The sequence below is a fragment of the Zootermopsis nevadensis genome, unplaced genomic scaffold, assembly GCF_977971745.1.
Source record: "Zootermopsis nevadensis isolate Lab colony 2312 unplaced genomic scaffold, Znev_1.0 Znev_ptg000008l, whole genome shotgun sequence".
NCBI lineage: Eukaryota > Metazoa > Arthropoda > Insecta > Blattodea > Termopsidae > Zootermopsis > Zootermopsis nevadensis.
Window position 1 is genome coordinate 13,545,936 of NW_028259140.1, and position 24,292 is coordinate 13,570,227.

Genomic DNA, 24,292 nt, shown 5'->3' on the forward strand with positions numbered 1-24,292 from the left:
CCTGTTTTATTACATAGCACGACTCCAATCCACACCCAATCTCTTATAGACACTTTGATAAGCAATTTTCACAAACCTTAGTACAAAGTTTAGACATGTTTTCAACTTAAGTGGCAAAAATGCACTAGCTTCACGACATGAATGAATTTTCATTAAAGCTGTTTTACTGTTTGTCAGTCTTCAAATTCCTACTTGGTATCTGAAATATTATTTTTTTTGTCTATGTTCAATTACAGCCTTTAATTAAAAACTGCCCCTCTGCTAGATGCGCATCACCTGCTAATGTTGTCTGCAGGGACTTCGATATATTTGAAACAAAAAATTGTTTCCCTTTATCACATTCTACAATAATTGTGCAACTATTCATAAATTAGATATTAATTTACATTTAGTGTAAATTCATGTATCCTTTTCCTGTTTCTCTCCTCCTTTACTCACCATTGACTGTTATCATTTGAATTATATAAATTTTGATTTAGTTCCTTGTAATCTAATAACTTATTATTACAAATATGGTGATGTACTCAGTGGCAATTTGCCTCTGCGTATTAGTGTCCTCTTTACCGATATAATTTCTTGGTATCTTTATTGTTACCTTTCTATATTTAAGAGTGTATTCTCCTCTTGTGCTATATCTGCTATTGGCCTTCTGGCTGCTGATACAGTACAATAATAATAAATAATTTAACTGAATAATCCAATTCAATTCAGGATGAAACAGGACAATACAAGACACTTCACATAAAGACCAACATGCATTTCTTTGCATGGAAGTTGCTACTTGAGGAATTTCTTGCTAGCCATTTGGGGGGGGGGGGGGGGGGGATCCTCCAGGATCACCTCATCATTCAGCCAAATAGGCACCAGACATGACACCCATATATGCCAAAAAATTCTGTCACTAGTGCCATTCACAAAGATCGAATTCAGACATGCCAGAATTGTTGTACTACGGATACACTCCTATCTTGTCAATCTCTGCTGCAACAGAACATAATGGCTGTTCTCAATGAAAAGTCGTATAAAAATACGGACAACTTATATCACCAATGTGTATATGCAGTCAACTAGCTATCAACTGTCACATCACCAGTTGCATGAATGCACAGGGCACAACACTGAAAATCAATAAGCACATTTTAAAAGTATCTGCCATACTGTCTCAACACCTGTGGATGAACCGAGGTCCAATGCACGGAAGATTCTGGGTGAAAAAAGCTGAATGAATTTGAATATTCCAGATAATTTCCTCTAGTGCAGATATTTTAACCAGTAAAAGTGAAAAAGAATAAACATTTGTAGTTTTATAAGCCTAATAGAAAAAAAACTAATATGGTGAACTGTAGTGTTGGGCATATGCAAGACAAATCTGTACATAAAAGAAGATACATGGGAAGAAGGGGATATAATTTGGTAAAAATAATTCAAGAAAAATTATGATGGCCACTCTAGGACCACTGTCTTCTAGGCTGTAGCGAAATGTAGTCTGGAAGAAGTTCATCAACTTTTCTGAGCAAGGAGCTCTGAAATGTCGGGTAAACTTCTACCAGACCACAAGGTGTTACAACCCAGAAGACAGCCATCTTAGGACTCACCATTAAGACCCAATTTGGAGGGATGAATCGGGTATTTGAATGGAATATTTTAAAACTGTTCAAATGTTTGTAGTTGGATGTTAACACCAGTGTTTAGCTCAATAAGTGCTATTTATTTCCTCAGGAAAATGAATACAGTACACATGCACAATTGTTCTAACGTAGCTATGTTGCTGTAACCACACAAAGCAGTATCCTCACAACTACACACTAGCTTACCACTGGCAATTTCTAGCCATGTTTTAGTTTTTATGCTACACATCACCTGCTCCAGGGCAGACAGTCCTTTTGGTTACAGCAGCTTTATGTTTTGAAATATTACGCTACAGATGTAATTTTTTTTTTTTTACTGAAATCCTGTACATCTCCACTGTAGCAAGCATTACAGATAAGTTGGAGTGAGTCTGAGGTTTAGCATCAAAACAATATTTTTCAATGAATAGTATATTATAAATTTGTCTTATAAAATTATATGCATCACTTTTACCTATTGGAATACTGAATTTGTAGAACTTAAAAGGAACTCTGTCCATCGTCTTCGGTTTTCTCAAACAAGACGTTTTGGGAAAAAAACCTGTTTCTGCCGTTATGTGAGGGGAGGAACATTCCTACTCCACTGGACTCTTACAAACAGCTAGTCCTACCAGCTTACAGAACATTACAGCCAACAAACTCTGTCACGGACACTTTAAAGTTGTTGACGGTGAACTCTGGTGTATTCACATAGCTTACTGAAGACATACAAAAGGAAGCCTATTTGCAAGATTACACTAGCAACAGGGAACTTAGAAGTACGTATATATATATATATATATAAAAAAATCAGTCAAACATCATGGCGGCTGCGGCCCGATTCACAGGTGTCCAAGAATGCTTTCTGACGAAGCACTGTCAGCCCTTGGTTTCAGCACCACTTCTGGGTATGTTGGGTTCATATCTGAAGAAGACATCCCTGGGTTATCAGTTCTCTCCTCTCCATATTTATAACCTTGGATCTTTGTCTTGCTTTCACCACTTGTTGGAATCTCAGTTGATTCTGAGTTCATGCCAGTACTGTTGCCATAGTCCATGTGATCTGAATCTGCAACAGACAGTAACACTCAGCATCGCACTGCTGCAAGTCCAACCAATGCGGTCGACCTCATTTTAACACAGCCATCTTTGATTAAAACATCAACATTCTATTGAATTCACAGCAACAGAAAATGGAGCACACATTTATACTTTCAAGACATAATTATACACTGTTACAACTGCAGAGGTCATTTAGCACTGACATACAAAATGATCACATAAGTCACATTAGGAATACATGATACATAAAAACATCTAAAAATTCACGTACATAATGGGAATCTAAACCATTTGGAAAAACACTCATTGTAAAGAGACATGCAACAATAAAAACTGTGATATGTCTCATAACATCTGTATGAAAGCACACATTCTTATTCACAGGATATAAAAGAAATATCTACTTTTGCATTCTTTAGGCTTCAGTATTATCTTTAAAACGCTGCGCCTACATTGTGTACAGGTGGCCCTCGATTTGCGCAGATTCAGAAACCAGAAAGTCAAAAAGTGAATAAAATATATTTTACTATTATTTGTAATGTTTTACAATGTATCTCGTACTGATTCTTATACTAAGTCTTAATTCTTACATCGCTGATTTGAATAAAAATTATAAATAAAGTCTCCGCAATTACGTATGTTTCGTTAACGCGAATTTACTCCAATGAGATCGATGAATCAGTAAAAGCTGTTTGTGAAATGCAGACTTTTGCATATACGAGTTTGCTCTTACGCAATTTCAGTCCTGGCGCTTTAAACTTTCAAAGGACTAATTCAATCTCTGCGGAGGTACCGGGGTTGTTTTTACTACGCGATTTTCTATAGGTCGGCGTCTTACATGAATGCAACTATCGTATAACAGCAGAGATGACTGTACACATCAATCACATGAAAGAACTGCAGTCAATCGCGGGGACCAACGAATTACCGATTGCAAGTGTATAAAATGTATTTCTTAAATTCCTTTTATTTTATTTATGTTATTTCAGAGCTTTAAATGTAATGCCATTATATTACTCGTCAATGTTTGGGTGCTGGGAACGCATGCCATTGATTTACATTATGAAAAGAGTTTCAATTTACACTGATTCATCCAGGAACACATCCCCGGCGTAAATCGAGGGCTACCTGTATAGTGGGACAGCTTTCACTTTTATCAATATTAGTTACAAACACAATGTGTGTATACATAAAAAGGCAGAAAGTCAATTCCTAGTTGAAACATAGTATGAGGAAGCAGGAATGAGAGCAGACTAAAAGCTTTCTATTTCACAGTTTGTCAATTCACCAGTATATCAGTTCCCACACCATAGAAAGATTAAGCCACTCCAGCAACTAATTAGCTGCCAGGTCTACGCAGTGAAATGTAAACAATGAATTCAATCAGCAGTTTCCTCACCAGAAATAAATTCAAATTACTCTGGCACAAAACGAATTATGAGCGACTTACTGCAGTTACTGGATATGGTCAGGTTTACAGGGTAGAGAGTAATGAAAAACTTGAATCACATACGAAGTAATAAAAAAATGATGATCTTCAAGTAACGATGACTAAACAACATGTGGCTCATCTCAACACGGAAACAAACTTTTAACTGCTGATCACAAGATAGGCTATCACCCTCGGTTGACTAGTGGTTAACTATGTTCGCCACTGGACCCAAAGATCGTGGGTTCAAACTTGGCCGAGGTCGATGGATTTTTAAGGACGATAGAAATCTGTAGCACAACTTCCTTCGGAGGGGAAGTAAAGCCGGCGGTCCCATATCGTGGATTTACGGCATGTAAAAGAACCTTACGAACATGAATGAGATGTTTCATAAGTAAAATTTAGCAGCCTTTTCTCACCCATATCTCTCCTGATTAATTGCTAGATGGCTCTGGCAGTCAAATCGAGATTGAGTAGAAATTGTGCAGTCAGTGGGCTGGTCACTCACTACTCATGAGTGCACACTTTAAAGACCAGGAAACTTCCAAAAATGAGGCAGTGAAGACCTACAATTGGGTTGTAGAGCCAAGGAACAACACAAGAAAGGCTGGTCAAACAGTGGAACATTAGTGTCAAGTGTAGAGTCAACACTTCTCATCTATTATCAATTAATGGCGCAAACCAAACACAAAAAGGCACATACTACATTTGGAAATGCAGCTGAATAACACGTAGGTTTATGAAGCATGACACCGGACTAGCTATAAACAGCCCGAGTAAAAACTTGAGTGTAAGCAAAGAATTGCCCTCTTTTGGGGAGTTAATATAAAATTCTTTGTTTTATACATAACTATTTGGAATACTTAGTGCTAAGACTCGATATACTTTGTAGGATTTGAGGTTTTGACAGTGGCAAGTCTGACAATGGCTGTCTTCTGGGTTGTTGCACTGTGTAGTCTGGTAGAAGTTTACCGACATTTCAGAGGTCCTTGCTGCCTCCATCACCATGGTAAACTTCTACCAGACTACACAGTGCAACAACCCAGAACACAGCCATCTTGACTCAATATACACAGTTGAATTCCTCCAAACTGCAACAGTTATCAAGGACACTGAAACATACAGGAGACATATAACATGCTCATGGATGTTCCGAGTGAAACACCATTCGAGACCTTAATTTGTTGTCCCCAGAACAGTGGGGCAAGTCAGTAAAACTGGGTATGCATGGGAGCTTCTTCCATGGCCATGGACAGGAAATTCATGCCCCTGAAGATACTGAAATAAACATAGACAATGTATGCATAATAAGCACTGGATTTGAGAAGCCTTAATCTGAAGTTTCAAGTTGAAACAGTGGGGCCAGCCAGTGAAACTGCACGCACAAGCCACTGGGCCTGTGCACCAGCATCTATCATCGCCACAGAAACGATACTGATGCTCCTCACAATATCGAAATAAAACCATGAATATGTGAAAATGCGGAAAGCAGAAATGCATGTGACGAGTCGCATTTTCCTCCAAGAATGATTGAGATGCAAACTGCACACACAAAAGTTATGCAGATTACTACTTTCCATTAAGTTCTTACTTTTACCCTTCGCTTCTGACTCTTTTAAGTACATTAGAGGCAGTTCTGCATTAGTTTCTTCACTCATCTTCTTGAGATCAGAGGGACATTTCAATGAGACAGGTTTTAATTACACATTTATTGACGGGAATGTTGATTTGAACGCCAGTAATAGGGAGCCGACAGCCATGTGCAAGGCCAACTGGACCAAGCATCAGTTGTGAAACACAGCTGATACAGGTTAATCCAAAAGCTGTTTCAGACAGATTTCACTGTATCCTCTGCATCTTCATACCCTGAAAACAGTACTAAGGGGTGTACACAATGTATGAAATCATTAACCTTATGATACGAGCAAACAAAGGGTTTCTCCAGTAGCAAAATCATAATACATTCTGTACGAAACAGGGAAGGTCTTGGTGGACGTTTATTGCGCACTTATGACCACGGCACAGAAGGCAATATTTCTCAGTAAACACAAAGAGCTTCAAGCAAAATACAAATGTGTGTCCCACTATCCGTTGGAAGCAACAAGTTTGAATACCTACCATGTCCACTTGTAATTGCCATATTATCATCTGAGAGGTCCCCACTGTTTTCTTGCATACCCCCTCCACCAGTTCCTCTACTGTCGCCTCCCACCTCATCACCTTGCTTGCTGGAGTCATTTACGTCACCTCCGCCACTGCCATCATAAGTCTGGAAAGAACATGACATAATTTTTTCTGCCTCGCGAATCGAGAGGTACAGCTTAAGAAATAGTTTAACAGAAAACCAGTATGTGCTAAAGACCAAAGAAACTATTTTGATGTTATTAAATGCTCAACCTCCCTCTCCCAACAGCGCAGTCATCTATCTGTCTAATTAAAACTACCTTTACTGGAAACCATCCCACCACATTCTGATTTTGCCCCAGGGAAGTACGAGAGTCAGGAAGAGATGCAACTAAATCACTTACTCTGGTATTTGTTTATGATGATAATGATAATTTATCAGGGAGAATGTGTCTAAATGAAATTCTCCTGCGCAACGGAACAGAAACTGGCCTTGAAGCAACTATATGAGCATAAGCAAAGAAAATCAACAAATTCGAGATAAATGGAACTATATGTTGAAAATGTTTAAAAATCAATAAAATGGCACGTAGTTCATGATCAACTTAAAAGAATGCTTTTACAATCCATTCCAAAACAATTATCATCACATCATTTTCTAGATCACAGTTCATGATAATACAACAAAACAATTTTGCCAGTAGTTGTGAACTGGTCCCTCACTTGGTGCCGAGAGCGTAAATTCTACCTCTAAAGCCTGTTATAAAGAGCTCTATAAAATATGATACTAACGCAGGTTGTCAACAGCCTGTACAGCTAGTGAATACCCATCAGGAAGATGGAGTTTGATCCCTGGCAAGGGCAAAGAACTACTTTCTACATTAAGCATCCAGACTGGCTGTGGAGCCTATACAGCCTCCTATCCAATGGGTAGAGAGGCCCTTTCTTGGAGGGGTGGATAAAGTATGGCAGGGGAATGATGTTGACTGCTCACCCATCTAGTGCTAAGGTCAACTGCAACAGTCGCAGATCAATTTTTTGTGCGAGGATGTAAATGTGCTTGTGCATTTTCTAAATTTGTAAACATAAGACGAAGTCGAAGTTACTGGGTTTTTAGACTTTATCCATCACCCAAGGTCAAAATGCACACATTTCAATTTCATCTTATGGGGCAGGGGCACCTGATCTGATGGAAACAACGCGCGCATTTTAACCTTGGACGATGGACAAAGTCCAAAAACCCAGTAATTCCAACTATATCATATCGTCGTCAGAACCCTACAGAACGCAATGAGATAATGAAATATTTGAAAATAAAAACATCAGCAAGAATTTTTTTTACCAATGGGCAATCTATGACAGCACACAAAACCATACAAAAGTCCATGTTTGTGTGTGCATTCATGGCCTACGTTCATACTTCTACTTTACGTTCTTCAGAGTTTGTTTTACCTGCACATCATGTAAATAAGCAAGATTTAAGATATTAAGATTGAATGAGGCTAATCTTTTTAAAGTAGTGATAAATATAATAAATAAAGAAGAAAAAGAAACAGCAGCACAAGCCAATAAAACATAACAGGGCTGAACAATACCTCATTGCTATCGCCATACTTCGTTAAAATGCATATGAAATCAATGTCACAACACGTCCGTTGTGAAACAGCGGCCAACTAGCGGAGTACGTCATCACTATGTGCGCGCATAAATAAAAATAAGGTAAACAAAGCAAAGCAAATTAAAATGGAGGCCATGCTAGATGGAACTATTTCACACAAGAAAGTTTAAAACCATCAAAGTAGTCTCAACCAAATATCGACAACTAACCTTGTTCATGTCGAATCCATCATCGACGGGGTCCATAGAATCATTGCTAATTTCAATATCCACTGGCTCAATCTTGATCTCCTGCAAAAGAAAAACCAAACTTGGCCACATTTCTCGTAAGTGGTTGGCGTGAAATGGCAATCAAACTGCAATTTGGCCCAACAAATGTCCAATGTTTTGGCAAATGAGAAAAGCTATTCTGAGAGGAATCTGGCGGACATCCTGTCTCTCATTTCAATGGTCTTTGCAAGCAGATACACATGACCACTCAACTCGAAGTCGCACTTTTGCAAGGTTAGCAGTGTGTGCGACAATACTGATACGCACTTCAGTGATAAAATACTAACCCCAACAGGAAGACTGGCAGGTTCAGATCTCCTGGCTCGTCGAAGTGGAGGCTCAGAAGCCACGGATGCCAGGTGGTAAGTTGACGTAGATGGCTGAGGCGACGGCCTCGTCAGACGCGGTCGACCCACAGGGTTCCGGTGCGGTGAGATGGTGTTCTGCAAAACAACCAGGGATGTCAGAATAAGCCAACACAAACAAGAAAATTACCACTTCACTGCGCTGGATATCGTACATATTTTAATGAAATGGACGTAGACCGACTGGTACGAGTATGGAAATCGGTTCAGTTTACTTACAAACACTCTCCAAGATGCAAACATTCCATCATACCACAGGATTATGTAGTGTCTAAATTGATCCAATGGATCGTAAAAGTGATTTATAGTTCCCATGTTTAAATGAAGGTCAAGACTTACAGGTTCTATCACTGGCTGGGATCAAACTATCAAAATAAAAGTAAGTGGAAAAATTGTACAGCTTGTTGGAATCAGAGCTAACTAAAGTAATTAGCGGAAATACAAGAGGCAAACTACACAGTCCAGTTAGGATCCGAGTCGTGTTGGACGTTCGGAACCATTCGCTCACAAAGCGTCTCGGATAGCCAGTAACTGCAGGCTTCAAAACAAACATATTCTCATCAATATAAATAAAATGTGGCAACTTCGTAAAATCCAACCTTGTTGATGATTCTGATAAAACACAATTAGAATCGCTGCACTTGGTACCTGTCGTAGAGTTGGCATAGATGCTATAGTTCTCCTCTTCCTGGCTCTTCTCGCACTGGAAGGGGAGGATGTGGACTCATCCAAATAATCATCAGTCGCAAGTGCAACAGAAGGCGGTAGAGAGTCTTCATCGTGTGATGAAGACGTGGAAGCTGGACCAGCCAATCCTGCAAGACATTGTGAGCCCGGGTGACTTCAGTAATACTTGTATCAAACACACAGGGAACTGGCTACTACAGCATCAGCTCCACAACCACAGGATATAAGGGTAATAAGAAAAAGTATGTTGGAAAGAATATGGAAGGTAGTATTCCACATTTTCCTCAATGGACTTGGGAGGGGGTAATATTCAATCCAGACAACTTCTATACAGCGTGAGTCAGAAGTATGTTTACAAACTTCGTGTGTATGTTCCAGGATCAAAAATAAGAAAAAATGTTCCTACGAACATGGAGTCGCAAATGTTTCATTTTCGAAATAATAGCCAAAAATAATTTTCAATGTATGCCTTTATTGCCAAGTATAAGGACAGGGATGTTTCTTTGTAACAGATGCTCTAAGGTTGTTCCTCCATTCTCCACACATGCCCGAGCACGATGTACACAAGACTGACGGATTCCTTCGTACACACCAGGGTTTCCTCAAATCATCTGGCATGCCTGTACATGTTCCCATAGGTTGTCTTCATTGTTTATGAGTGTTGCATGAACGACGGACTTCAAATGACCCCATAGATAATAGTCCAATGGAGTTAGGTCCTGTGACCTCGGTGACCATGCTACTGGGTCTCCATGCCCAATCCGTCGCTGAGGGTACTGTTCATTGAGATGATATCTGACGCGATGGGAGAAGTGTTCTGGGGCTCTGTCGTGCATGAACCACATGTCTTCTTGTATTCAGTGGTACATCTTCAAGGAAACGTGGCAAGTGTCTTCTTAAGAATCACCGATATGAAAGTCCTCTTAGACGAGGTAGAAGCATGTGTGGACCAATAAGCATGTTGCCAACAATTCCTGCCCAAACGTTAATTGGAAATCTTTGCTGGAAGCTGGATTCAATTTGATATAAAGTTAATTCAATGAAACTTATTTTTGTCTAATATTTCGAAAATGAAATATTTCCGACCCCGTGTTCATAGGAACATTGTTTTCTCATTTTTTATCCTTGAACAGCACACAAAGTTTGTAAACATACTTCTGACTCACTCTGTATAAAGGTCAGATGCATTATCACTGAACTACCATATTTGGCAGTCAATGCTTGACACCAACTGTCATACGACAATAGATCGCTATCAAATAAAACTACAAACAAAATCGTTCCTTTCTTAATAATCCAACAGAATTGTGGCTGCCGATAGACCTAAAAGATATTTTACGTATTATTCTGACAGAGGAAATGTTACATGTCACTAAAGCCAGCATTAAGTCAGTGCTACCCTCCAAAATGCCAATGCCTACTCAACAATTAATTACCCTGACCTTTAATCTGCAGTGCCTCAGCTGCTGCTAGCAGAGAGGGAAGATTATCTTGGCCCACATTCACCTCCCCACGGTACATGAAGTCCACAAGCGCCTGCACCTCCCAGAACCTGAGGTCCTTCATTAAAACAATGGGATGCTGGCAGGGATTCTGACTCAGTAACTCCTCGAAGTAGGAGCTGCATGCTGATAGCATCACCTGTAAGTAATTCATACATTACTGATGAACGACCAATTCATCTGGTGCCAGTGCATCAACTGCTCAATTAAAAATTAAATCCGTGGCGTAACAGCTCCAGAGAGCCAAAGCCGACTAGCTTGACTGCTGGCCTCACGTTCACATGCCTAAGCAGAGGTGAACGATCATCCAACCAGATACAGAGTGACGTGTGGTCAGCACGACGAACCCCCAGCCATTGCTAGTTTTCCTGACCGGATTACGCTACTCATTGTAGCTCTCCAATTTCCTCACGATGCTGGGTTGGCACCGGTTCCATACACCGGTCGAAAGCTCATGAGAAAATTTCTTCTCCCCCCGAGACACGAACCAGCGCGTATTCCGTATCGCCGGTCCGAAGCATGGAGCCTCAGACCGCGTGGCTACGGCGTGGGATCAACTGCCCAATGATAAGCCTAAATTAGAAAAGAAACCTGCAACATGTAGGAAGGGGATGACAGAAACACAAACTACCTATGCATTCCCTGTTCTATTCATGTGGTCTACCAATCTTCTTCCTCGTAGATGATAATTACAAATGGACTGTCGTCTCTATTCTGGCATTGTATGTTCTGCCCATTTGTGTCACTTTTATAGTAAATATAAATAAACTCTTTTAGGTCTTAGACAATGGTGGTCTTGTGATGAGCATATTAATCGATTAATGATACGAGCCGCCGCCACCGATCACATTTTTTACATGTTCACTTACATCTTGGAGTTACTTGACATGTATACTGTTTTATATTCAATGTTCTTATCAAAGCCCCAATGTAGTAACTGGGCTGGGAGGCGACCCACAAGCAAATTGCAGGCAGTGAAGGGGCAAACCACGTGGACACAGCACCTTTTGAAAATTCCAACTCGGCAGCCTGTATCTTGCCCTCTCTTAGTTGAAACCCAAGTTTCACTTCACAACATTTTGTAAAATGTAATATGTGAATCCTTTCTTAATGAAACTTTCAAGACCTATTTAACAGTTCTGCATATGTTTAACATTTACGTAATTTTAATACGAACGACAAGTTACATTATGTATTAACTAATACTTTCTAACTATTGGTCTGAAATAGAAATATTTTTTTTATTAGCCTTACAATCTTTGAAAACTTATCATGCCAAGATAGCAGAAGACAAAATTACAAAAACATTTTTCAAATAAAATATGCAATAAAAATCTTCTGTACATACGTGTTTCTATGTTGTATTCTTCAGACTACTTTGCAGAGATGAAAGAAACACTTTTGTACTTAAGAAGGTTACAACAGTGATAGGATGAAACATAGTTCTGGATCACTTCCCCCCAAAGGGGTATAGTTCATTCCACTTTATTTCAACTAACAAGTAATTTAGAGTATTATTCTTATTTTTAGAGTCGCTGCACATGTAACGGACAGCACTCACGGAACAAAAGAAAAGTTCACAACTGATCCCTCAATATCTGAGAATTTTAGCCATTTATATATTCTGAAAATGGGGCTTTACACCCCCAAAATGCACGTACTTAAAATGACCGGAGCTTCTAAAAATGGAAACTGGCTGCTAATGTGTTTCCACGAGAAGATAAGTCTTGAAAGTCATCCTTTAACTAGAAAGCAATTTTTGATTAATTTCCATAATTTGGGGGAAGGACCTAATTTCCTATGTTCACGCAAATGTAAACGTTATGGGCAATGTATGAAAATTTTTTGGTTTCAAAGTCTGCCCAGGCATTCCATATAAAAAATGCTCTCCCAAATGTCAAAATTGTAATAAATTATATTTTAAGATCCAAATTCATGCCAGACAGCTACTTGTGTTACGATGTTCAGTGCTAGAAATGATGCTGGCAGTGTTAAATGCAGGTTCAAGAAGGTGAAACAAGTCGTTGCTTGCTCTTACTTGTACTACCTGTCGATACTCCGTTCATAAACATTTAGAAATGAGTCCCAATCTGTCTTGTGTGATGACATCACCAAAGCCTGATGCAGAATTGCTCGTTCCTTCGTTAAGAAAATATAATTAATATGCAAGCTCTTAGATAATCCAGATTAGTCCGTTCACGCCCCTCTGCGGCCAATTATTTGAGTACGTACTTTATGACACTTAATACTGCGTCCCTCACAGGCCAATGTGACGTCCACGAACTGCTCGTTGCTCAGCAGGCTCGGAAATGTAGCCTGCATGTTCGAGTGGTAACTGTTCCATCGGAGACAAACTTCGGGCGGAGGCGGAGGAGGCTGCGGTGGAGACACGGGCTGAGGAGCTGGCTTTGACATGGCTGGCTTAGGTGTAGACTGAGAAATTAGAGGTAGACTCTTCTTGACGGGTGGTGGAGGCGGCGGTGCTGGTGGGGCCACCACTTGTTTTGTTCCAGGTGGGGCTTGCTGCGGGACTGCAACACAACAATCAAAATTTCATGCACATGCGAAATAGGAGTACCAATGTCACTTCAGTTCTAAACTTCATACAATTCTAGAAGTACACACATAATTTAAACTGAAAACTATGTCTAACTTTTACACAACTAACATTAAATATGTTCTCCTCCTTGCCCCAGAATTCACCCCAGAGCAAATCTCAGAATTCCTGGTGCAAATATAGCAGGACTTGTTAAAAGCATCCACATTTCCCATCATCACCCATACTCAGTCACGCAATAAAAGAAATTTATACAGTGCATCTCATCACCTCTCATGTTTAGTTCAGAATATATAATTTATTCCTCGTCAACTATTTGTTTCCTTTTCACCTTTCCATACACACACATTTGCTTAACTTTGGCAAGCGACAAGCTGCTAGATTTACTACATGCAGCTGTTACAATATTAAGGACAGTACATGTAAAATGGAAATCAATTAAAATTAATTTCAACGTTTAAATAATGTCACGTCAACATTCAACAACTGACCACGACGAGCCTTATTGGTTAAATTCATGTGCCTCAGTATGAAGCAGACAAAACATGTCTATCACAAACGCCAGTGCCATGAAGCCTTCATGCCAGGTACAATACTACCAACAAAAAAAGAACAGAAAAATATAATCAATATTTGTGAACTACTGTCTTCAAAGATGTCTACATCAAACAGAATTATGAAATAAGACTTGCAACCTCTTTGTATCAAGAGTAAAATTCACCCATCCAAAGCCAAAGGATCAAAAATAACATTTTAAATAACAAAAATACATTAATCTTGTTCAGATCATATCGGATTGGACTTTACAAATCAAGTACAGAAGGGGAGGTGTGGACTGGATCCATGTGGGTCAGTGGATAAAACCTCCTGGTTCCATAAAATGCGTGGGGTTTCTCAGTTAGATGAATGTAACGTCATCTTCTCTAGAAGGACTCTGTTCCATTACACTGGTAACTAACACTTCATGATGCAAGGTAAATTATACAGCGCGAGTTCAGTATGATGGGGTTGGAGGTATGCCCAGTCAAAATGAGGTACAAATTCGAGGAAACCACAAATTTATAGGTCGTGATAGTTACTTTCAGAGGACAGATTCAAATAAAAACTTCCTGGATATTTTAAGTTTATCAAAGTGGTTATGGACTGGCAACTTGGATGTAATCCCTAACACTGACACAAAAAATCGTATCACCAAGTACAAAGTCTTGGGTTCACTTACACTTACCGCAATTTGAAAGTTCTTCCATTGCACACCTGTTCACCTACATGGTAGTCAACTAATTTAACTAACCATCAGAATTCATTCTGAATAAGATAATAAAAGGCTGTCTGCCATCTCTTTGGCAAACGTAATTCACAGATAAACAAGTGTCCACGTTTCGAGGAACACTTTAAGCATCGACCATATTTCCATCATACCGAATTTGACACGCCAGGGTACTGTAATGGAGAATAAAAACTTTGACCCTGAAAGTGCGGACATAGGACGAAGGCCACGGCTGTAAATCTTCGATAAGAAACATCTTAAAACGTTGCATTATGGAGAGTGAAATCCTCTGAAAGGTCCGTGTGTTCGTCCTCACTGCCAAGTTCAGCGCTTTTCTCCCGGCTCATAAAACCAGCTGCTAAGGTATTTCATGCAGGAATATGTGAACTAACACCAATGGACCCGACATCAGCTAACTTTCATGACGCTACTCGTCTGATTTCTACTTCAGAATTAAAACACAGGAGGGAAAAAGTTCATGTGACAACGTGGCATACACGGGACACTGCAGTAAGGCTCCACGTATTCCAGACTTCGACATTAGCCAGAGAAAAGTGATCAGTTGTCAAGCGTCTGTTTTTGTTTTCATCCCTGGAACAAAGAGCTTTGTCGTCGAAGGGTCACTTGGTTGGGGGATTCCAATTTACTGTCCACGGCATTTTCGTTGTAGCCGAACCATCATGATTGTTGTTATGATCATGCACGTGTGCGCTTCGCTCCAGTAACAATAACAGATTCTGCAACTGAGCACTGCACAATATCGGCACGGCGACCATGCGTCATAATGACGGTAACTACCTCAGCAGAAACACGCTGTGACAATATAAGACAGGACTAAACTATCGCCCGAACCAACTAAGCTACCACAGCACAGCATCACTAACAAAAGCCACCTCGAAGGCGGTACACTATGATATTGCATTAAAAATAATTCAGCTCCTTGAGGGATAGCATTTGACAGAAAGAGCGCGTGGATACTATACAGAGGTCTGGCAACACCGACACCTCCCTCCCATCGGGGCGGGGTATGTATGACGTCACAAATCGATTCCGTTGACGGGTACTCTAAAATAGCATCGAGCCTAAAGAACAAAGACCATATCAAAAATCTCAAACAATAGAAACGAATAATATAATAAACATCATGCAATATAACAACAGCAAATTTTACGTTTGATGTAGCCTTTGAAGATTCTCCCAAATCGATTTCGTTGCGGTTTCAACCCAAAATGGCGGCCGATATGCACTCGTAAATTTGTCGTTCCGTGGTAGGACATGACGCGTCCACACTGGTTGCATCTTACGTGCGTCTCTGATAGCTTGGTACAGAACTTCCACACATCCGACACCATGGCGCGCGCGACCTACCCGTCTGACTAGCGGCGAGCGACTGCCACGACGGGTAGCGGGTACCCGGGAAGGGGGGAACGCGGTCCCTACCTGGCTGCTGGTGTTTTATCCTGTACAGCTTCAGCGGGTCAAGCCCTACGTGGTCGTGGCTGTCCTTCACGTACAGGATCTCAGACTGCTCCAGATTCGTGCGTACCTGACCAAGGCACGATTTGTTGGTACATCGCCACACGATTTCCCCACCTACAGTCACGCGGATCTTCCGATACTTATAAGCCCCAAGTACGATGCAGGGGAAGCCGCGACTCGACGCAATTATTTTGAACTCCATTTTGAAACTGTTCAACTCCTAGTGTGTGCGCAAACGGCAAGCGGGTTCTGCGCACACTGCGCAACGGACAGGACGGCCAATGATCCAACAACGATGTAAAAAAAAAAATACCGCTGCAAGGCGCAGCGTTGGTGTCCATAGCTTCCAAAATGGTCGCGCATCATGCTCCAAAGAAGTGGCAGTGTGTTAACGTTCTCGAGATGAATATACATACATAGATTTGATTTTACTACGCGGTGTACAATCATACATACTGCACAGTATCGTTTCATTTCCCACTGTAAACAACGGTGTTCGGCCTGGTACACAACGCAATCCGTATCGGCCAGTGAATCACTGTGTTAATCGCAAAGTCAGCAGAATTTCACACAATCTCCAAGTTTTGGATCAGTCAGCTGCACTGTAAACTACGTATGGCTAGCATCCAGAGGGTGACAGTACCCGACACCGATAACTTCCGTCTGCTTCTGGTTGACAAGCACAACGCCTTGGTACGCTTGCGGGAAAATGGCGTCCACAACGCCTGTGAAGACAAAGAGAAGGGAACGTGTGGTCGTCGAACGCTTTGCATCACGCCGGAAACATTTCGATGAAGCTGCTTGTGGACACGTAGAATGACGCCTATGACAGATCCACCGCATATCGCGGGCATTCTTCGCTAGTCACACTCGCTGTAATTCAAATTGATTCTCGACAGATGGAGCGCTGGTTATTACTTGTGCTGGCCTAACAATTGCAGCAACTTAGCAACACTGCCCGAGCCAATTAACATATCGGAAGAAATATGCAGAATTCCGATTGATTTGCTAAAATTTAGCACAACATCAACTTGTCCAGTCTATGAATGAAAAAAGTCAAACAAAGCCGTTCTTTTATGCCTCATTCACTATTGTTGCCATGCCCAGGTCTGTAAAAATTTCATATAGACTCAAAAAACCACCTCCAGAAACTAGGAGCCATGTCACAAAATTAAACGCTGTATTCAAAGGCAAGACGCAGAGATACAAAGCCACAAGAACAATATGCAAAACATTCTAGGCGCAATCAACATTTCTGGCGCCCGGCTGCCAGCGTCCAGTGTTCCTGACATAGAAAAGTCCAAATGCACACGATCAGATGTTTTGAAACATCGGAGCTTTATAACAAATCGATACGGCCCATAGCCCGAGGAGATTTCACAGGACTTCTAGCTGCTGTCTCTCCTTCTCGCCCCCACCAACAAGCATTCCATAATTTTGACCACGTCCACCAATGAAAGTACCTATTCGACCGCACCTTCAGCTAATACGAAGTTCATCAATGTTTTAAACGCCAGTCCACCGCGTAGCAATTTAGAAGATTACAGGGCGAACCAAAGAAGTGATTTTTTTAATGATCCGCGAACTTTACCTTTTCTGTTTCACACAATCATGAAGAAGGACACAAATCTTCTTGCGGCTGTTAAACTGCGAGGCCCGTAAGCATGAATGCGGGGAGGGATCTGATCTTTGATCGGACTGCCAAGTTAAGAACTTGCATGCTATCAACGTGTTTGAGAAGAGTCTCTTGAAGCACAAGTTCACAGCTCAATAGTTCATGTATCCAACATGGAATTTTAATAACCCCACAGATACAAGATTTTAAATTGTTTATTCGTCACCTTGTCTTCGAATGTATTTTGTCTACACAGAAGCAACTTCCAGCGATTTCCGTTCTTGATTCACCATTTCCTACCAGTTTAATTATTTCCCATTTAAATTTCCAAACTCACCGACTTTCTACTACGTTTCACAGCATTACAAATCAGTTTTAGGTTTACTGGTCATACATAACATTGCCTAAGAGCTACACATTCACTGAACATCTCGGGACAGAAAATAACACGCACTCCATGCCAAGTCGCGTCGGAAAGTAAACTGACTCGCCGACGGATTTAACGGACCGCTACGTTGGTCTGTGTGTTGTCAGAAGCAGCTCGGGGCAAAGCACGAAAGAGACAGTACTCCGAGACGAGAGCAACTCATCGGGGTGAGTGCGCGAACACGTGCAGTCAGAAGTTACATAATGACCGGTCCTTTCTGGCATGCAAATTAAACGAGCAAGGCTGGCAACACAGCAGCACAATCGTATTATAATACTAGCGAGCAAAACAGTCGACGACTGGAGTGCGTGGAGACACGAGGCTAGCAGTACCAGATTCTGTGTATCCGTGCGCATCACCATCCACGCAGAAAAGCGAATCTTTGTTGATATACGCTGCCCTTCAGACGGGAACTTAAAACATTGGAACCTGAGTTGGCAGCACTGGTTGGAGTGAATCATTTGTTGTGAAGTCTTCCCCCCCTCCTAACGGTCACAACATCTGAAGGTCTCCTGAGACAAGTGAAATCCTTCACAAGAAAAAAGCTACAAGACGCAAAGGAAATACGTCACCCACCGCCATGTATTTACCCAGAGCAGAAAGCATTACCGTGCATCATACGAACTGATACAATACAGCAACTGCTTAAAACATCTGAAAAGCGCAAACGATCAGTCTGATAAAGCACCGCGTCATGATCTTTATAGAAGTATAATTTGTATTAGAAGAACACTCACTGAAATAAAGATTTAAAAATCCCTCTGAACATGTTACACGCAAGTCACACGACGTTTTACACAAAAAGCACAGTTTGATTCCGCACTTCGTTAATTACCCAATATTTCAAAAAGTGGGCGACCATTTTAATGTACCTACTCCAAACAGGCGGTATTTCCCATCACCCAAATTCTGTGACGTATTCTGACGAAATCGTTGCGCATGCTTACCGAGGCGCATGGCGAAATTGCGCCGGTTTGATCGCATCGACCTGCCACTGAAGGGCGGATGTGTGTGCTGGCCACCGGGAGTCACACCATGCGCGTTCGTCTTCAAGCGGCCGAGACATCCCGGTTCCAAGCACTGCCAGTACACCGTCGTGTCAACACTCTTTTTCACTCGGTACTTGTAGCCTTGATAAACGACGGCAGCTTTCCCCTTCGTGGTCACCGAGTACTGCATGCCTTCCATGACTTCGCTCAACTGACGGTCGGACGCCAGCGAGCGTGCGCTCAAATTGCGTGACCTGATCAATGCGCCCAAATTGTCGCAGTGTTGCCAACTGGACTTTCAAGAGTGCTTCCAAAACGCCCGGGGTACATCATGACGTGACTGCCTGTTAGTTGCAACTTCTTTTCAAGCGAAACCTCGTCAACGAATGCACACTATAAAAAAATCTCTACTTCCATGTTGGCAGGACCAAATACCAACGACCTTGAAATATACGCGCAAACGATAAACCAGAAGTGAGGGGCGCACAAAAATAGGGGTGGATGAAGCTACAAAGTACGTTAAGACAACTCACCTTGGGTTAAGGACCTAAAAATAAAAATTCTGAGAATCCTCAGAAAAAGAGAACTCGTAACAAATCGCAAACAAACGGCCAAACGTGTTCCGACAGCTGAACATCTGGAATGCAGCACGTATCGGCCGATGAGATGAAAGCAAAAGTAATGTGTATCTATTTCTTCTGCCAAAGTGTTTTTTTTACGCAGACTTATTATTTTCGAGAAATTTTCCTTCAAATTCCTTGGAAATCACTTGTGCCTTCGAAAATAATACAAACATGCGTTCTCTTCCTTACATCTTTATCCCACAGATGGCAGCACAAACAGTTTGTTTTGCCACTGACAGCACACGATCAGTTAAAATAACAATCACCAGACAGCAGAACGATGATTCAGACTTCATCAAGGATACTTTCGTCCCATCAAACTGCAGCACCCAGCAGAAAATCAAATGTAGGAGGGTGATAATTACCTCCAATGACACGCCCACACGAAATTTCATGAAAATGCGTGCAGATAAAAGCCAAGGCCGTCACGTCGATTTTCGCGACATCAACCCGGAGGACACAGGTTATCATCCTTACACGTCACGACTCTGAGCATTCTTCTCGTTGGTATTTCGGACTGCAAGAAATTAATCTGCATGCGTTCGAAACAGCCTTCAATGGCATTACCTCGGAAAAACACGAAAATATGCTCATCCGTTACGGTAGAAATAATACTTCGTATGACTACTGATAGATGGCAGCACGAACTACGCTGAAAGACGGGAGAGACTAGACCGAACTTCCAATTAGTAAAACTGATTAATCACGTGCAGCAGGAGCCTACAAACTACGAAGCAGGAACAAATGGGGAGCATGTAATAAATTACGAATTAAAACAACCGATTCAGGCTGCTGTTGCTGCTGTGTAGTCTCAAAAACTAGCATTTTTGAAATCGAGGGAAGGAAATTTTACTCAAAATTTCCGGAAATAAAACACCTGCCTTTTTAGACAAAAATTCACACTCCATTTAGTGTATCTTGGACAAAACGAAATACGTATCGCACATCAACAACCAATAAGCAGTTACACTATTGTGGAATTGTTAATCCAAGCAGCCTGAGGGGCTTTATTAGGACGACAAGGAAAATGAAAAGAAAGAAAGTATATTTCAACTTTTTGCAAAGTATCATAATTCAAGAGGAAACAAGAAATAATGAAAGAAAAATAAATAAATGGGATATCAATATAAATAGAATTCGATGTTCAAGAGAAGACATACAAAATACCAAGATACTGAAAAAGACAGAATACAATTAAATCGAATGCCAGAAACTCGACGGATTAAATATTATAAAAAAAATTCGGGCAGAACATAAAATACCAAAAAAAAATCAATATAAATAATAAAGCAGATAAAAATTTTGATTGCGTAAAAAAACCGCAGTTTCGAAAAACAGTTCATGTGAAGTACACACATTAATCCAGCCGCGAAAACCTGACAAGTACACGGAATGATTGGAGAAAGAATATAGGAAAATCAAAATGGTACGAAAACTTTTTTTCTCGGGGTCTCTCTCTACGTACTGCTCGACGGTTATCCACCCGAAGTCACACAGGACCCACTCGTACGAAAGTGATCACGAACACACTTCCAGGAAATGAATAAAGCAGTATTTTAGGGTCGCTGTTACAAAGAGAACAGAGCCTCATCCTAAATCTCTTCTTCGCAAATTTCCACTCATTCTCCGCCCGTCTCACTCTGTCTTTACTCCACAGACATCAACCATATGGCCATAACCGCGGTACCTCTCGCAGAGTCACACCGCCAACACGCAGTTCACCACCGCAGCTCGTAACAGCGGGCAGGGTCCAGACATCGCGTTAAGAAAATCGTCCAATTTTTAAAACAAGCGACAGGACATCGACAGAGACGAACAAAACGAATTTACAATCTGCTTCGTGTGTGGGGGACACGGAGACAATCGATGACTCTGCAAATGGCAGACGGTAATGGAAGGACCGCCAGATGTAGAACACGGCGTTACGTGTACAAGAAAGTTGACGTTTTAACTTCTGTCAATTTGTTTATTTGTTTAAATCTTGTCAATCTAATCACAATAAAATTCCTATTAAATATTAAAATATTACCATAATTAACATTTAAATACCAAAAATTCATACAAAGACACCAGACCAATACGACACCGGTGTTACATGCTAGACACTAGACACTGATGACGAACTGATACAGATCGAAACGCGTGTCCAATTACGTACTGTTGATTTCCGTATAATGCAGGAGAAGAACGTTGATGTTAACCGTGTTTAACCGGCTAACGCTTTGAATAACGAAACAAATATAACTTTCGTGGTTCGGTGAAATATTGGAACAGAACCGATCAGATAAAATGCATCGTTATCGGCGAAAGTTCTGCAGTGTCCCAGTGTATGAACCACCACGAAAGTTAACAAGTTCCTCATAGTGTTTGCGGGGCTACGCCTCTGGTGTAATGAAAGCTCGTCGGTCAACTTCCGATAGTTACACAGCTGTTGTTACAAAATCACAACTGCACTTCTGGAATCAGAACACGTAAGATGTGTTCGTATCTTTGAGGGCACATAGGAAAATACGAAGTGCGAGTTACAAGAATGTGAGAATGACAACCTCGTTTGTGGGGGTACACCTAGCACTGAGGAAGGGGTCTTATGACTGCACGGAGATGAGAAATGCGCGCAAACCCATTTTAGGAAAACACGTGACTTGACAGAACCACCTAGGAGACACAGATGTGCATGGGAGAAGATATCGTTACCTTGGGCCTTGATACAGAAATAGGATGTGAAATGAAGTGGTCGTAATTTCTTCCGACGATGGACTTACTATGAAAATTTCAACGTATTGCATGTAAAACGTTTTCATACGTATAACTTTGCCTCGCGATAATTTATTTTAATATCTCAATGAAAAATGAGCACAAAACCTCAATCATGCCAATGTTTTAGTAATCTTATGCCAATTTCTTTTTAAAAAAATCCGACGATTCTCAAAACATAGCAGTTCTGTTCTTTGTATTTTCTGGGAGAGGTGTAAGAATACAGGTAACCCTCGATTTGCGCCGATTCAGGATAACGCCGATTTTGAAACCAGAAAGTCAAAAAGTGAAGAAAAAAAATATTTTACTATTATTTATAATATTTTACAATGTATCTCGTACTGATTCTTATACTAAATCGTAATTCTTACATCGCTGATTTTGAACAAAAATTATAAACACAGTCATCTCTGCAATTACGTATGTTTCGTTAACGCGAATTTGCTCCAATGAGATCGATGAATCGGTAAAAACTTTTGCATATGCGAGTTTGCTCTTATGCAATTTCATTCCTGGGGCTTTAAACTTTCAAAGGACTAATTTAATCTCTGCGGAGGTACCGGGGTTGTATTTACTACGCGATTTTCTATAGGTCGGCGTCGTACATGAATGCAACTATCGCAGAACAGCAGAGATCGCTGTCACTCGCAGGGACCAACGAATTTCCGATTGTAAGTGTATAAAATATATTTTTTAAATTCCCTTTATTTTATTTACGTTATTTCAGAGCTTTAAATGTAATGCCATTAATTACTCGTCAATGTTTGGGTGCTGGGAATGCGTGTCATAGACTTCCCATTGCTTTACATTATAAAAGAGTTTCAATTTACGCCGGTTCGTTTAGGAACGCATCCCCGGCGTAAATCGAGGGATACCTGTACACGGACACGCATGTAACAAAGCCCTCGAGACGCGATACCTGTCATCCACTTAACGCGACTGCTTCACGCCGAAGTCCAATGAGGTCCGAGAGCGAACAGCCCTCGGAAGAACCCAAACTACTCTGCAATGTGAAGGCGATTAGTCACCGAATTAGACTGCAAGAGATTAAAAAATGCTGCCGACAGCAACAAAGCCTGCTTCTTAGCTCTGAAACTCACTCGCTGCGAGAAAAGCTTCGGGCTGAGGGAATCAATAACGCGTCTCGCCTTTGTCACACATGCGCTCTCACGTCTTCCACAGAAACTTCCTTATCTTTGAATCTTTGCAGTGCAGCGCAGGGCCTCTCATCTATAATTTTACTTTAATGCATCATATTCTCCTCGCACGGCATTCAAATGGAACAAAATAAAGTCAAAATTTACGTCAGTGTCAACCAAAATACAATTTCTTCAGTCATTTAACGACGTTTTTCAGTCACAGACGACATATGACGTCGAATGAAGCAGCAACGATATGGAATGCGACGCCCGCGTCACATTTCAAGGTGGTGGGGCCACAAAAGATCAGATACCCTGAATAAGTGAGCGCGTATTATGTAAGCCACTAGACCTTCGTTCATAACCACACATTCGCCTTTCTTCCTTCTAGGTTATGCGACGCGGGACGGTATCCAGCACGGCGTCTCCCCCTTCAATTCTGGTACAGATGGCCAGACCATTTCTTTCCGCGTGTACGAGGTGCGATCGGAAAGTTTCAAGACTGCGCCTATAAAAACCCGTACACTTATCTCAGGTATTAAATTCATTCATCACCCTCGAAGTAGTTCCCCAGGGAGTGAACACAACGATCCCAGCGCCGCTGCCAAGCCTGGAAGCATCCCTGGAAATCTTTCTTTGTCAGCCTGTCAAGCACCATCTGCGATTCTTCCTGAATCTCTTCTATCGTCTCAAATCTCCTTCCCTTTAGCTGAATTTTCATCTTTGGGAAGAGGAAGAAGTCACACGGAGCTAAATCCGGCGAATAAGGAGGGTGCGGG

At 41.2% G+C, this 24,292-nt stretch overlaps 1 protein-coding gene across 8 annotated transcripts in view; it reads right to left on the reverse strand.

Annotated features, from left to right (window-relative positions):
* Window positions 1-1,687: 1,687 nt before the first annotated feature.
* LOC110829301 (uncharacterized) overlaps window positions 1,688-24,292 on the reverse strand; it is an 82,659-nt gene continuing 60,054 nt past the window's right edge. For all 8 annotated transcript variants that reach the window (XM_087345157.1, XM_022062894.2, XM_022062891.2 and 5 more), the window contains 7 exons: window positions 12,896-13,194; window positions 10,604-10,802; window positions 9,123-9,289; window positions 8,397-8,552; window positions 8,050-8,130; window positions 6,217-6,367; window positions 1,688-2,676 (listed from right to left, as the gene is read on the reverse strand). In XM_087345157.1, the coding sequence (XP_087201283.1) occupies window positions 2,450-2,676; window positions 6,217-6,367; window positions 8,050-8,130; window positions 8,397-8,552; window positions 9,123-9,289; window positions 10,604-10,802; window positions 12,896-13,194 (1,280 nt within the window). In that variant the 3' untranslated portion in view covers window positions 1,688-2,449. The remainder of the gene's footprint in view (window positions 2,677-6,216; window positions 6,368-8,049; window positions 8,131-8,396; window positions 8,553-9,122; window positions 9,290-10,603; window positions 10,803-12,895; window positions 13,195-24,292) is intronic.